This window comes from Camelus dromedarius, chromosome 23 (assembly GCF_036321535.1).
Source record: "Camelus dromedarius isolate mCamDro1 chromosome 23, mCamDro1.pat, whole genome shotgun sequence".
Taxonomy (NCBI): domain Eukaryota; kingdom Metazoa; phylum Chordata; class Mammalia; order Artiodactyla; family Camelidae; genus Camelus; species Camelus dromedarius.
Window position 1 is genome coordinate 27,173,917 of NC_087458.1, and position 15,162 is coordinate 27,189,078.

Here is a 15,162-nt window from a genome sequence, read left to right on the forward strand (position 1 = left end):
TGGGGCAGAGCAGCACCAAGGGCAGAGCCTTGCCCACCTGAGTCTTCACAGGGGGCAGCCAGAAACAGGAAGAGCTTCCAGCAGGGCAGTCTTATCTCAGTTGTAATCGTGCATAAGTCACCTTGGGTGCTTTTTACAATGCACATTTGGGGAACTCACCCAGAACCTGTCAAAATGGAACTTCTGGGGATGAGGCATGACAGCTTGCATTTTTTCAGAAGCTCTTGTTGATTCTAACCGCTAGTCTGGTACCTTGCTGCGAGTCAGATTGCAGGACCAGGGCAGCAGGAAAGGCTGGATGGGGCTGGCTCTCCTGGGGAGGGCCTTCCCGGGCTCCTGTGGGTTTTTTAATGGTTTGGGTACCAGATCACTCTTTTTAATCTGAATACTTACTGTGATTCCCATTAATTCCATTATTCTTTCTTGAGGGAAATCTTTGGGAAGGCTTAAAGAACTTTACTGGCACCAAAATGAGTCTCTTTAACCCACTGTAATCCATCTACAGCACCAGAGAAGGTCCTTACCTGTTCAGTGTAAATTTAACTGCTGCATTGGATCATTCCCATCAACACAATATATGACTGACTTCCAATTTTAAAAAGTAATGTCTCCTTGAACCCCCCTTTCTCCCCGCCATCTACCACCTCATTTCTTTACAGCAAAATTACTTGGAAAAAATATGTCTTTATTAGCTGTTGCTTAAGCCACAGCTTCTGTCCCATGTCCAGTCCATCAGTGAAACTGGTCTGCTCTACCCTCAAGATACGGCTGGAATCTGATCACTGCTCACCACCGCCACCCTGGACCAGGCTACTGTTATCTCCTGCCTGGGTCATGGCAAGCCCCCTTGACTAGCTTTCTCATTCCTCTGTACTCCCCTCCATTGTCTTTTGTCAATAAAGCAGACAGAGTGATCCTTTTAAAATACTAGTTAGATCGTGTTACTCCCTTGTACAAAGTCCCCCCATGGGTTTTCATCTCATTCAGCCGAGAAGCCAAAGTCTTACAGTGGCCTAGAGGCCCGCGTGATAGGCAGGCCCTCCCTCCCCTCAGCTTCCGCGGCCTCGTCCCCCGTGCTTTGCTCCTTGTTCGCTCTTGCTTCACCACGCTGGCCTCGTCATCACTCCCTGGAACTGCCAGCTCTCCTGCCTCAGGGCATTTGCACGTGTGCTCCTTGGGATGCTCGTTCCCCAGGCGCCCGCACCGCCTCGTCAGTGCTCCCCTCGAATGTCACCTTACCCTCATCAGCGAGGCCATCCCTGATGACACTGCATTCAGTGGCACTCCTGTGCTTTCTGTCCCCGCTTTATACTTCACCACGTCATTTATCATCTGAGACACACATGTTTTAAAATTTTTGCTTTCTGTCTAACCCTTACCCACCCCTACTCTGCTGCGCTGTAAGCCCTACGAAGTTGGGACCTTGTCTGTCTGATTCTCTGCTGTAGCCCCAGTGCCGAGGACAGTGACATAATAGGAACTCAGTAAATATTTGCAGAATGAGTGGAAGAATATGGACTTGCAGTTACCAAGAGCAGACGTGGCTGTTAACCTGGACCTAATGGGTGGCTGTGGTAAGGAATTACACAGCGGTGAAAACCAAGAATGACATTTTAGTATCTAAGATATGTTATGACATTTGTAACTGTTCTATGAGGACAGACACAGAGAGTATATGATCTGGGGGAGTAGGAGGCTGAGTTTATTAAGGCTTAAGCTGGAGACTAAAAGGCACTCAGGCAAAGTGAAGGGTTGGGTATTCCAAGCAGCTTTGTCATGGCGGGCTGTCCCTTAAATTCACTTCGCAAGTAGTTATTGACGAAATAAAAGTACACTGTTGGTCAACTTTTTGTGACTGTTGGGGAGGGTTTATTAAAATTGATCTCAGTCTGTTATTGCAACATTATGACTGTATATTAGGATCTCTCTTTTTTTCCCAGAGTTTTTTCACTATGCTTTTACAATTCTTCACTCTCTGTTATGGATGAAAGCCAAAAAAATAATAATCTCAACAGTGTATGGAATAAGAAGAACACGAAATAGCTTCCTAGAAAATTATGGTGCCTTTTTTCCTTTTCATGTCCCAGCAGTTAGACATTTTTAAAGTATAGGTTTTACTTAATGCAATTTATTACATTTCACTGCCTCCTTATTTCCTTAGTGTTATAATTAACTGCTTTCTTCATGTGACTCCATTAAATCTTATACACCAGTCAGTTCCTTGTAGTTAGAACTCTTGTTCAGCAGAGGGGATCTTTTTTTTTTTTTGCCTCAGCTTGGGTGAGTGGGAGTAAATGCTGGCTGCATTCCTTTAGCTTGGCTCAAGGATTTCAGGCATGCTGGTGACCTACTAGCCTGAATCAGGGCTGGTGTTGGGTCTGCAAGCACGTGGTTGGGGTTAATAAGGCATATACCCAGTTCTTGGCTTGGAATTTCACTTGGGAATTTTGCTTGTCTTTTCTGGTGAAGATTTCATATAAAATGGCAGAGATATACACAAATTAGGATAAGTGTATCTTATGTTTCAATAATGGAAAATATCTATAACCTCTAACAGTAACCTGTACATACTGAAATTACCCTGCGAAAGTATTTGGTATTGTAGTGTTAAGACTTTTCTCTGTTCGCATAACGGCTGTCTGATGATCTCACATTTAATTAATGTGTAAAGCCAAACCGATTCGACCCTTCAGTTGGCCGAAGGGCATGCAGCATTTGTCACTGTTGTAGTTGAGTAATACAGGCAGAAAAATTCTGTTACTTGAGGACTGCTACGCTGGGTTAGTGCCATGGTCTTACTCGGTAGTCGCACCGAGTGGAAGTTCAGCGGGTGTTAGGGAGAGAGTAGAACTGTCTTCTTTGGCTTAAACTTTAAATTTGGTACTTTACGGGACGTCTAGTTTCCTTAAGGGATTTTGGGTTTATTTTCCCTCAAATCGTACCAATCAATTTCAAAACTTTTGTTTTACTCTTAGCTTCACTGTTACAGCCTTTGGTATGGAATTTTATTAGCTTTTTAAAAAATTCTAAAACGATTATCTTCACTTCCCTTTTATCTGCCTACTTTGTTATAGTTCCCTGTGGCAGCGTGGGGTTGAAACTGTTCATATTCCATCACTGCTCATCTTGACATGTCTTTTTGTCGTGATGGGGGCTCATGTGTGATAGGATGTGCTTCTTGCGTGTACTCAGGGAATTTGAACCATTTTGTTTACTCATTTGAATGGGCTGCTTTCTCAAATTGTGAATGCCACAGCCTTTGTTTTAATAAACTCGATTAAAAATGACTTTCATATAAGCTATAAAGGTTACTTAGTCCTCATTTGTAAGTTGTGCTGATTTAGATGGAGTTCCGATGGGATTGTCCCCTTATACACCCTTGGCATTTAGCTAATTGGCAAGAGAGAAGCCATGAAGAAAGAGCACTGAAATTTAAGGGAAAGGAACAGGATAATAAGATTTTAAAAACAATCTATTTTGAAGATGAGTGTTGAGCGGTAGAAACCAGCCTTTCATCAGGCAGTTAGGACTGAGTCTTCTGGCAGCTGGAATGACTCCATGTACCCAGACCACCTCAACACACTCTGTGTGTGCTCGGCTGTTCCTCTCCAGGCTTTCTGATCGCCCGTCTGTGTCTACTTGAGGACCCCACGCTCAGCATCCGCGTGGCCCTGGGTCACCCTGGTTGGCGAGGCGGCTGTGTTTGTACGGTGAGGTGGAACAGTAGCAGCTGGTACGCAGCTGTACACGCCGCCCTGGGAACTCTTACCTCAGCCAGCAGTTACACTAACAAAACTGGAAACGTTTTCAAATAGTTGCTTTCTGCGACTACTGTTTGTGTTAGCTGTTTGGAGAATCCCATTTAATAGCCTAAACATCTCCCGGCTCTCGCTGACTTTCTGTGCTACAACCTCATTAAGGCTTCCTATTCTCAAGGTCAAGTCTTCACGGAGAACAGTCATTTTCTGGTTCTCAGGAGGGAGCACGTAGGAACAGCGGTGAACCAGTGGCTCCTAACGTGACGCTTGAGAATGAGCTCGTTCTCTTCCTCTGATTCAGGCCGCGGAGGGGCATTTTTAAGTTTTGTGAAATTCTGTACAGCCTTTGTTGCTCGTTGCTTCACTGTGAAGAAGGCTGTTTCACAACATCCTCGTGGAATTCTTCTGAGCTGCGCAGAACAGAGGAGCATTCATGTTCCCCAGCAGCTAGTTCTTGAGTCCAGTTCTGAGACAGGAAGGGCTTCTCCCCTACCCAGAGAGATTAGAAATACTTGACCACGTAGGAGGCTTAAGCAGAATTCCTTGGAACAAAGGCTGGATTCTCACTGTCCGGCTGCCCCCTCCCCTGCTCCCAGCCCCTCAGCCGGAGTGAACTGTGGCAGTCGGGGCAGGAAGTGGTAGTTAATTTTGTGTGCTTCATTCTGAACATCTGTGCTTGAGCCTTTTTGTTTACGGAAGGAATGTGGCAGGGGGAGCAGGGAAGGCAATAGGATGTTGAGAAGCTAAATATCTCCCCGCGGGCGTGTGTCTCCTTGGTAAGTCCTCACGTGCGTGGACGTGAGGTGAGCGGGGAAGACGTCCTAGTGGTCTGGCTGCTGGGATGCTTCCCGGATGTGCACCTACTGACTTCCTCAGTTGTTTGTCTTGGTTCCGTTACCTTAACGTCCTACTGTCTGCCTCTGCGTGCCCGCACGGTGTGAAGATAGTGCAGTAGGCATCTCTGGACTGGTTAAAAAGAGACCTGGTCCTGTTTTCCGTTTGGCTACCATTTGACTAGATCTTACTTTGTCAACGGTGAAATGTGTGGGATGGACAGATCAACGGAAGTGATTTGAGAGAGAGTGAGAGAGCACATGGTAGGACCCACCTGTGGCTGTTCAGTGCAGTAAGAAGTACTCTTGGTTTTCAGTTCTTGATTATACATGGTTTCAGGTGGTTCCGGGTAGCACCGAATGCTCAAGCCTTGGCTCTTTCGCTCTCTTTTCTGTATTGGCTTCCTTATTTATTCAGATTAGATTCCAAATTCCTCGAGGTAACTTCAGTCCCCCTGCCTTACGGTCCTTCCGTTGCTCCTGTAAAGGGGGTGCTAAGTGCTGCTGCAGAAAATCACGCCTCCGCCAAGATGTCCGCACCCTCTTCTCGGCAGCCTCGTCCTTGCCCCACAAGCCTTCTTTCGCTCTGGTCAGCTCTCTGCTAGTCTCTACAGTCTCTTCAGATACTCCCTGTTTAACGTTCCCCCATGGCTTTGCCCACAACCCCTCAGCAGGTGCCCTTGATTTTCATGGCACAGAAAAGTAATTAAGTCATCAGTGAGCACTCTTTCAACTTCCATCCCTTAAAACCGACTAAGTCACTTGCATTCGCACCACCCAGGCAGAAAGCAAGGGTGCCGGTTTCCTCCCGTGCGAGGCCAGTCCTTTCACCAGCACTGAGTCACGTCCTTGTTCCCCAAGTTCGTTTCCGCAGTCAGTCTTTCCCTTTCTGCTGACTGCGTAACACCGCCCTGTGTTTCCTGCCACAGAAAAGAAAGAGGGAATCTTCCCTTGCCCCAGTACCCCCTCCAGCTGTCATCCGTCCCTTCTCCTGTTTGGCCGGATGTCCCACGCGGTTGGCTGCCCCTCGCTGTGTCCACCTCGCCGCCTCCTGTCTGCCGTGCATCCTCAATTCCTACTCGTCACGATCCCTGCCCGCGGGACCGCTCGCTCTGAGCACGGCGGTGCCCCTGTGTGACTTGAAGCCAGTGGACACTTCGTAGCCATTCTCTGACTTGGCTCGCTTAGCAGATTTAAACACCGTTGATTCTTTCCTCCTTGAGACCCTCCTGGCTTCTGTGATACTTGTGCTCTTCTGCTTGCCCTCCCCGCTCTGGGCTTCACAATGTCATCTTTCAGCTGCGCCTTAACGGTCCAAGCTCCTCGGCACGATCTCAAAAGTCAGCTCAGTCAACACTCCTGCCTCGTGGGTCTCAGCCGTACCCAGATCTTCAGTATGCACCCACAGGCTAATGAATCCCAAATCTGTGTCTCTGACTCTGTCTCTCTTGGGCCTTCGGACCATTCACATCCAACTGCATACTAGACACTTTTTCTTGTCCAGATGACCACAGACACCTGAAAACTTGTGTGTCCAAAATCAAAGTCACGCCCCCATCCTGCCCTCCACTCCTGCCTCCAGGCCTGCTTAACCTCCTTTGTTCTCAATTTCAGTGCATGGTACTTCTCTCTGGTTGATTTTTTTAAACTAGAAAACCGAATGTTATTCTTAATTGTTCCACTTGTGGAATGAGTAAAAGAAGCTTTGACAGTGAAGCAGAATGCCAATAGGGGAGAAGTAAAGAAGCCTTTCGGAAGTGACTCCCGCTGGCCCAGCCCCGCGGTCAGTTACCAGATGACTGTGGCAGTCTGATAACTGCGTCTCGCCGCGGTCCATGCATTTCCCTCCAGTCCAGCAGTCCCTGCTCTGAGTTCAGCCACTGCTGGCCAGAATTACTGCCCCATCGTCCTAACTGTTCTCCCCGCCTTTAGTCCTGTCCCGTCTCATCTCCACACAATAGCCAGGCTGATCTTTCTAGAAACCAGACCTCCTCATGCCTTTCCTGCCGTGAGTCCTTCAGGGACTTGCCATCAGCCTGGGGACGTGAAGCTGCTGTTCGATGCGGGCTCAGGCCTGCTGTCCCTGCTTGCCCTCTGGCTCGTCTGCCACCCCTCCTCTCCAGTTCTGACCACGCTGCACAGCTCTGACTCCTCCAGTGGCCACTCCTCCGTGTCCTCGGGGCTTTCGTACATGCTGTTCCATCTGCCTGGACAGCTGACCTCTGTTGCCTTAGCTGATTCCTCTGCTTTGCTCAGGTCTTGGATTTAGGTGTCACTTCCTCTAGAACATGTTTCTTGACCTCACAAATCTAGGTTAGGTGACTTTCCTCCATGCTCCCAAAACATCATGGCCTTCCCCTATCATAGTGGTCCTCACGCGAAATTGCAGTGATCTGTGTCCACTGCTGGATTGACTGCAACTCTGAAGGCCACGCACATGGCCACCTTTTGTGGGGCGTGTGAGCTGCCTTTACAGACTGCCACGGAGCCCTTTTCCTCTCTCAGCTGTAGCTGTGGGTTAGCGTGAAAAAGGCAGCTATGAACAACGAGGCGTGGTGAAGGGCCAGGACCAGCAGGCTAGGCTGCTTCAGAGTTTCACACGAGCAGAGTTGCTTTCCTGATGTTCTGACGCCCATCACTCCGTGTCTGTGCCAACAGCGAGTGACCACAGATGCCTGTTTCTTTCAGAGTGTGGCTTTGTGATGCAGATGTTGGTCTGGGACACAGGATACCCTGATCCATTTCCCCTTCTCACCTTTGATCCATTCGCCTGTCGGCTGGGTTGCTAAAGAACAATGAGATGGCCGAAGTGTAGGCAGAGAATAGAAAAGCAGAGGTAATCTGTAATCCACAGATTAGCGTGTAAGCCTTTGAACATCCCGAGCCACCTACTCAGAGTGAAACAGAATTGTTTTATTATCCCAGAATGTTTCAGATAGTCTCTGGAATGCCACACATACTGCGTTATAGCCTCGCCCTCATTCAAAGGTGATGTCCTTACATCTTCGACACAGTAAAGAGATACATTTGCGTACTTTTTACAGGAGGGTTCTGAGCTGTATTTGCATGACTCGTGTCCAGCCAGAGCATCGTGCTGCATCGTAGGAAGGAGATCCAGATTGGTGTTACATTCTTTGGCAGCTGTAGCAGGTGGTCCCTTGTACAATCAGGCACTTATGTGTGAACATACTCAGAGTCCTAGTTGAGGAATTTTCTTCTGAACCCTCCTATCATAGTGCCTTGTATTTGTACAGAGTTCTAGAATTAATTAAATAAATGTAGGATCTTAGTTTGCCCTTCCAACCACTCTTGGAGATTGGTGACTCAGGGGTAATCACCCTCATTTTCACGGAGGAGAAGCTGATGGAGCAGAAGTCACGCAGCTAGCCATTGAAAGAACGAGGATCTGAATTTGGGTCTCACAGTGCCCAGCCCTGTGTTCTTTCCATCATACCGTACACCTTTATGTTCAAGACCTTATGTGTGTGAGTGTGTTTCATGAATAGGGGGACAGTTCATCAAACCCCTTGTTTATGATCTGGACCAGCTGTGAAATAGAGGCAGGTATGGCTGATCATATCAGGTGTGTTAGAGCTAAAACTGGGTTGAAGAACAGAGCCTGGGCACGTGGCTTACATGGGCTTTCTGCTCCCACCCCCACCCCAACTGAACTCACCCACTTAGTCTCAGATCCAGTAGCGGGGCAGCAGCAGCCCCCCCTGCACAGAGCCAGAGGTGCTGTCTTGCATTAAGGAGTGGAGGAGAGGAGAGGGGACTCAGGTGGGCAGTGAGGAGAGCGCTCAGGAGATTCCAGGCCACACGTGAGCACCCCGCCTTCTCCCCTGGGGATGGGTGGGTGTGAGGAAGTGAGAATGGCCCCGTGCAGGAGTTCCTCTTCTGTGCACTTGGATGGTGGTTCTTCCTTGAAGGTAATTCACTTGGGCAGGAGAGACTATAATCTCGTTGAGTTCAAGGACCCCTTATGTCTAACACACCCTGCCCCCCAAAGTTTACAGCATGGGGCTTAGCATGTAGTTGTGCCCAGTAAACACCTGTTGACAAACGGTGATCTTTACTGTAGCGTAGAAATGGCAAAGTGTAGACATTGTCAGCGATAGAAAGACCCAATATATGAGTGAATGATGATTAAAAACAGCTGCACGTTATCTTTTTTACCCACCTGAAAGCATGCTGACTGACAACCATGCTGCCCCGCCGTCTCTGCTCTGTGCTCTGGCTGCCGCAGGGAGCATCTGATCCGGTGGCTCTTCTTCCGGGGGGACGACAGCCCGCTGGCTGCCCCCCCCCCCTTTGCTGTCATTCCCTGCTCAGCGCTCATAGATGCTGTTTTGAGCACAGTTTCTTTAAACTGCCTTTCTCGTCTCTCTCTTTCATCTCTTTGTTCAACTACTGCAGGATTTTTTCTTTTTTTCTTTCCTCCTCTGCTCCCTGCCCCATCTCTCAGTCACTGTCCTTTACTCTTTCTCAGATGCTCTTTCTTAGCCGGTAAATGAGAGGAAGAATACTGAAGACATTCTTCCTGCATCAAGAAGTGACGTCACAATGAGTTGAAAAAATGGGTTTTTAAAAATCTTGGAAGTGCCCAGAGGACTCATTAGAAAGCCAGCAGATACTTTCTATCTGTTGAGTGAGCTTTTGCTGAAGCAGCAGCATTAAGAATAAATGCACCTTTTCATCCACTTTTCTTTTTAACAATGGAAGTGCAGACCGAACACATGCTACCGTTTTTCACGGCAAACAAAATTTCAACAACACACATCGTAAACAGGCTTTTCCGAGCCAGCTTATGAACCCACTGTAACTTGTCATTTCTACGGGAAAGCGTGCACCGTTTCCAGGCCTCGCATAGCCCACGGGGCACAGCCAGTGTGTCGTGTGCTCCTGTGTGTCGTGGCACCTTCCTGGTCCAGTGTGCACGGGTGGTTCGTATCCTGTTTCTTTGCTTCATGCACATGACTTAGGAACTCTGATGTGTTTGTCCCACAGGAAAGGCTTTCGACATCACATACGTGCGCCTCAAGTTCCACACCAGCCGTCCGGAGAGCTTCGCCATCTACAAGCGCACGCGGGAGGACGGCCCCTGGGTCCCGTACCAGTACTACAGCGGCTCCTGCGAGAGCACCTACGCCAAGGCCAGCCGCGGCTTCATCCGGACGGGCGGGGACGAGCAGCAGGCCTTGTGCACGGACGAGTTCAGCGACATCTCCCCTCTCACCGGGGGCAACGTGGCCTTCTCAACCCTGGAAGGCAGGCCCAGTGCCTACAACTTTGACAACAGCCCTGTGCTGCAGGTGGGCTCCTGGAAGTCGACGTTGTAGCCAGTTAGCTCCTCCACATGCAGGATGCAGGGAGACCGCCGTGCTGGGGCCTGTGGTCCCACTGCTGAAGTCAGGGCCAGGGGTGGGAGACAGGCAGCGGGCTTTGCTCTGCTCCCCCGTGTCCTCTTAGTAAGTGAAGGAAGGTCACCGTGTTCTCGCTGCCCAGGTGATGTTTGTTCTTACGTTTTCATGCACTTGTATGTGTATCCTGGGACGTAAATTTACCAATTTTTTTCAAGTGCTGAACAATTTTAACTTGAGTCTCTGTACTTGCGGTGGAAACATTTTGCTTCTGACTTTCCTTTTAAAGGAGAGTGTTTGAATCAACCCAGTTTTTTCATATTCTTTCTTACCTCTTCTTTGGTTTGACAAAATTTTTTTTTTTTTTTAATATTAGCAAGAGGAAACAATTGAGGCAAGATGTTTAAGAACTCTGCCTTTCTTCATTATCGTACAAGGAAATTTTGTTGGGGTTTGTCTGGCACTGTTGTCAATCACTATAAAAACGCCTCGTCACCTTAGAGCACTGGTGTTTGTGACAGGATAGAAATTCATTTTAAGGACAGTGGCAAACTTTTCCCTCTGTGACAAAAGAAAGAATGAAAGCTTTCTCTTTTTCATGAGTTCCGTGTGTGTATTCCTCATACACCATAATTTGGAATCTTTCTGTATCACTTAGACGTCTGGAACCTTTTCTGATGTTCTGGCTGTTTGATTATGGAGAGGCTGATAAGTCTCACGCCACACTCAGCACATTATCATAGAACCGGAGACGCTTCTGTCACGTGGCTGAAGTTAACATCCAAATGTGGGCAGCCTGTACTCACCGTGACGAGAAAGACTGGATGTGGGTTTGCAAATGCCGTGTGCATTTTGTGAGAAGCTTCTAAGCGCATGACTTCTAAGTAAGGCGTCCTCCTGTTGTTCTGGGCTTCCTGCCTTTGTGTCCTCTCATTCTTTCTCTTCGGGACTTTTTATGTTTAAGGACTCTCTTTCTCATTTGCTCCTGTGGCTTTGGACAGTGACAGGATGAGAATGTATTTCTCTCTGGGTCCAGTTCTTCATTTGCACTGGATTTCTGTAGTTTGCTGGGAGATCGTAAATCTTGATTAAACTCTGAGGGTTATGGTGAGCATCCAGCCTGTTTGCACAGGCCTTTCAGAAGAATCTTTCTTTCAGTGGCAGTGAGATGTGTTCAACATAAATGGCAGAAAGAATAACCGACTTCGATAGAAAAGCAGGGAGTGGATTGCCTAGGGGAGAGGAGGTCCACAGACACTCTTTAAGTTGATCAGCTAGCGCACATTTTCTAGCTTTGATTCTTCCTACACAGATGGCTGTGTTTTACTATCCTGGGGAGGGGACAGTATCGTCAGTAGGAACACGTGGTGAGGCGACACTGTGACCGTGGCTTTCTGGCCCCTTTGCTAACTGCACGCCTTGTCAGCCTGCCCTGCAGCGTTCTTCCAGCTCTGGGAATTCTGATGTTAGTTACTCCTCATCCCCCAGAAACTCATAAGACTAACTGTGGCAGAAGGCTGTGAGCGTCTGTAGTAGATTTGGTCAGTTGGTATCGTTATGCAGAAACATTGATTATGTGTCTCTGGATGTAAGAGCTCTGGTCCTGATACGCAGTCGCTGAGGAGGGTTAGCTGATCTGACAGTGAGGACGGAGACAGTTGGCTTCTGTCCCCAGTGCCCCCTTTGCCTCCCTTTAGAGTGTGTGGTCTCCCGGATGGGGAGAGCAGCCCCTTCCTGGTTTCAGGGTATATGAATGTCACCAAACACGTAGTGGTTTATAAGAATATTAGCACTTACTATAGCACTTGCCATCACGTGCTGCAATGTGACAAGTATTGTTCTAGGCCTTTTAGATACTTTAACATGTTTAACTGTCCAGAGAACTCTGTGAGGTAGATACTTTCATTATCTCCATTTTGCAGATGAAGAATCAGAGGCTTAGAAAATATCAAATCACTTGCCCAAATCATACAGTTTTAAGTGACAGAACTGGGATTCGAAACCTAGAAAGTCTAGTTAAGAAAAATCTAGAAAGCCTAGAAAGTCTTTTTAAGATGCCCATTATGAAAAAGGGAGGGTGTGTGGCTTAGATTCGGCCCTTGAGACGCTTTTGTTTCAAGGAGAGCTGTGATAGAGAGGAAGCCTGTGGAAGGTACAGTAAGCATTGAACCCAGAGATGTGTCTAGCCGTTTACGTTACAGAGCTGAAAGGTTCCTGACATTGTGGCCATGCGTGGGCGTTGTCATTGGAGCCCCAAGTGCGGGTCCGGTGAGATTGTCATCTCTGCTCCTTTCTAAGTGTCCGTGGAGGCTTCGTGGAGATTAGCCCTTGTGAGCTCCCGGTGTTGCTCTGTGTGCAGGTGTTTGGCACGGTGCGGGCAGTGACTCCTGGTCAGGGGTGTGCCTCCCGGGTTCACGTGAAGCCTTCTGAAAACACAGATGGCCGCCTCTGCGCTGTCTTGTTCTGCGTGTCGGCGATTCTGATAGGCAGTCCCTGGAGAGGACTTAAAGGGGGCAGGGTGTCTTTAGGTGGCCCTGTGTAATAGACCACTCTAAACCATAATGGTTTTAAGCAACCATGATTTATTGTTTCTCATGACTCTGTGATGGCCTGGGCTCACTCCCTGGCAGGTCAGCTGGGAGCTGGGTTTTTCTCTCTCTCCCTGTGGTCTTACATCCCCGAGGGGACGAGACTAGGCTTCCTTATGTGATGGTGGAAGTTTTCCAGGAGGGTGAGTCCCAGGGCACAAGTGCTTATCAAGCCTCTGCTTGTCACTTCTGCTGATGTCTCCTTGGCCCGTAAGTCACACCCCCAAGCCTAGAATCAGCGTGGAAAGGGACTGCACGGGGTGTGGACACTGGCAGTCCTGATTCATTGGGATCATTATTATGACAATCTACCGCAGATGTAAACGTCTGACTGAAATTAGCTCAGTGAAAGGGCGTGTATTCTAAGTGCTTGGATCTCACAGAACCCAGGGGAAGATGGCCCAGCCTTCCTTCTTGTCCTTTGCCATCGGGGCACACCTACCGATTTGGCCAGTAGTTCAGATTTGTTCATTGGCTTGGCAGACGTCACGCGAGCACCAGGCATATGCTAAGCACTAGTCAAACTGCGATGAACGAAACAAAAAATTGCTCCCCTGTGGGGCTTCTAATCAGGTGGTGGTGGGTTGGGGGGTAGTGCCGATGGAAGCAGGCGACTTAAACAGGGAAGGGGAACAGGGGGTTGCAGGGAGGGTGGTTTTACATAGGGCGGCCAGGGAAGGTCTCGCGAGAAGTGACATTGTGGGCGGAGTCAAGACCAAGAGTGCGCCTCGTTGGTTCAGGCCAGCGTAATGATTTATTGCTTCGTACTTGGGTGTGTCTCCCAGCTCTGTCGGGAGTGGACTGGAAGTGGAGGGGGAGGTGGTATGGAACCGGCAGGAGGAAGCAGTGACCAGCGTATGACAGTTGTGACACTGCACGTCCTCTGATGGCGTCTCGTGACTGGCTTTGGGGTGTGGACTCAGAGTGGGGAGGTGGGACATGTGCATTGAGGACCTAATGCATGTTAAGCATTTAAAAGTATATGTCTAAAAAAATTTTAAGAATAATAAAAATTTTTAAAAAGTCTATTTCACCGGTACCTCTATCAAAAGTAATAAATAAATAGATGAACCTAATTACATCCCCCCTGAATTTTTTTAATTAAAAAAATAAATAAAAGTGTATTTCATTTCAGTCTCTCTGTAACCTTGTGAGGAAACTAGTATTATTCCTGCCTCGGGGAGGGCTCTGAGTGGTGAAGTAACAAACTTAGATCACAGAAAGGAAGAGTCAAGAAGGAGGAAAATATTAGGAAGCTAAAGGAGTCCTCGAGTGTTAGAATAGATTTCACGCCACAAGAGGGTATAAGTTAAATGATACCCTAGCTGCTTAGAAGATTATGGCACATTTATATCTCTGCTCTTCAGTGCCTTTATCTCCCTTTTCTGTGTTTTTGTTTCCTGGCAGGAATGGGTTACTGCCACTGACATCAGAGTAACTCTCAATCGCCTGAACACTTTTGGAGATGAAGTGTTTAACGACCCCAAAGTTCTCAAATCCTATTATTATGCAATCTCTGATTTTGCTGTGGGTGGTAGGTAAGTAAACCATTAAATAACCTTCGAAGTGTTTGGAGCTTTGGTTTAGAAGTGAATGTAGCATCTTGTTAACAACCATATTAGTAATGTTGTTAGACCACATTATCCTGGAGACAAAGTAATTAGGTTTTCTAAAACCTTGTCCAGTCAACACACTTAGTGAATTCTTATTGAGCATTTAAGTGCAAAGCTTTGTGATAGGCACTGTGAAGCTACCGAGGAAGTGTAAGACTGACAGTCACCTGCTGAGAAGGACCTGACCTTCCAGGATCCTACAGATGAATGAACGGGGCAGGCGATGCATGAGTGTGTGAAAAGTTAAATACTAGTACAGTCATAGTATTTTAGATTAAAAGAGGCCATGTGTCCAAGAACATCACAGAATGTCTGGTTAGAGAAGCAGACAGGATCTAAGCTGGGTCTTGAAGAATGGGTAGGATTTAGATAAGGAGGGAGGACAGTGAGGTTTGGTGCAGAAAGATGAGCATGTCATGACCAAAACATAACGTTAGAAGAGTCCAAACCTTCTTGACTTCAGGAAAATCTTACATGAATTTGCAGAGCTGTAAACCAGCGAGGAAGTCTGGCAGTCGCAGACCGCAGACAGCAGGCCAGGGACCTTGGGCTTGCCTCCCCTTGTGTTACTAGGCTGTGAGGTCTCAAGAGCAGGAACATTATTTTTGCTGGTGAGGGGCTGAGGCGTAGTGAAAGCTGACGGAAACTGTGCCCAGTGTGACGCCATGTACTTTTCTGCAGTAGGGCTTTGGTATTAAAACGGTAGTTTAGGAAGATTAGCAGCAGACAAGGTGAAGGTGGAACACGATCAAGAGAATTTATATTCCTGTTGTCATGCTGTGATCTAGTTGTGGGGTGACAAATATCTGACACTAGGGTGGTGACAGCAGAATGGAAAGGAACACTTAGGTGCATTTTATTGTGAAGGGAGAATAATTAGAACTTCAGTCAAAGATGATTTTAAGGTTTAGGGATCAGGAAAGTGGTGGCACCATCAGCAGAGTAAATCAGGAAGGTAAGCTCATTTGGGGAGATGGTGAGCTTAGCTGCAGAATGTAAAGCTTTAGGGC

General features: G+C 47.7%; 1 protein-coding gene across 1 annotated transcript in view; it reads left to right on the forward strand.

The window, feature by feature from the left end:
- LAMC1 (laminin subunit gamma 1) overlaps positions 1-15,162 on the forward strand; it is a 119,064-nt gene that overhangs the window by 66,839 nt on the left and 37,063 nt on the right. The window contains exons 2-3 of the mRNA XM_010988529.3: positions 9,599-9,903; positions 13,947-14,077. Of these exons, the coding sequence (XP_010986831.3) occupies positions 9,599-9,903; positions 13,947-14,077 (436 nt within the window). The remainder of the gene's footprint in view (positions 1-9,598; positions 9,904-13,946; positions 14,078-15,162) is intronic.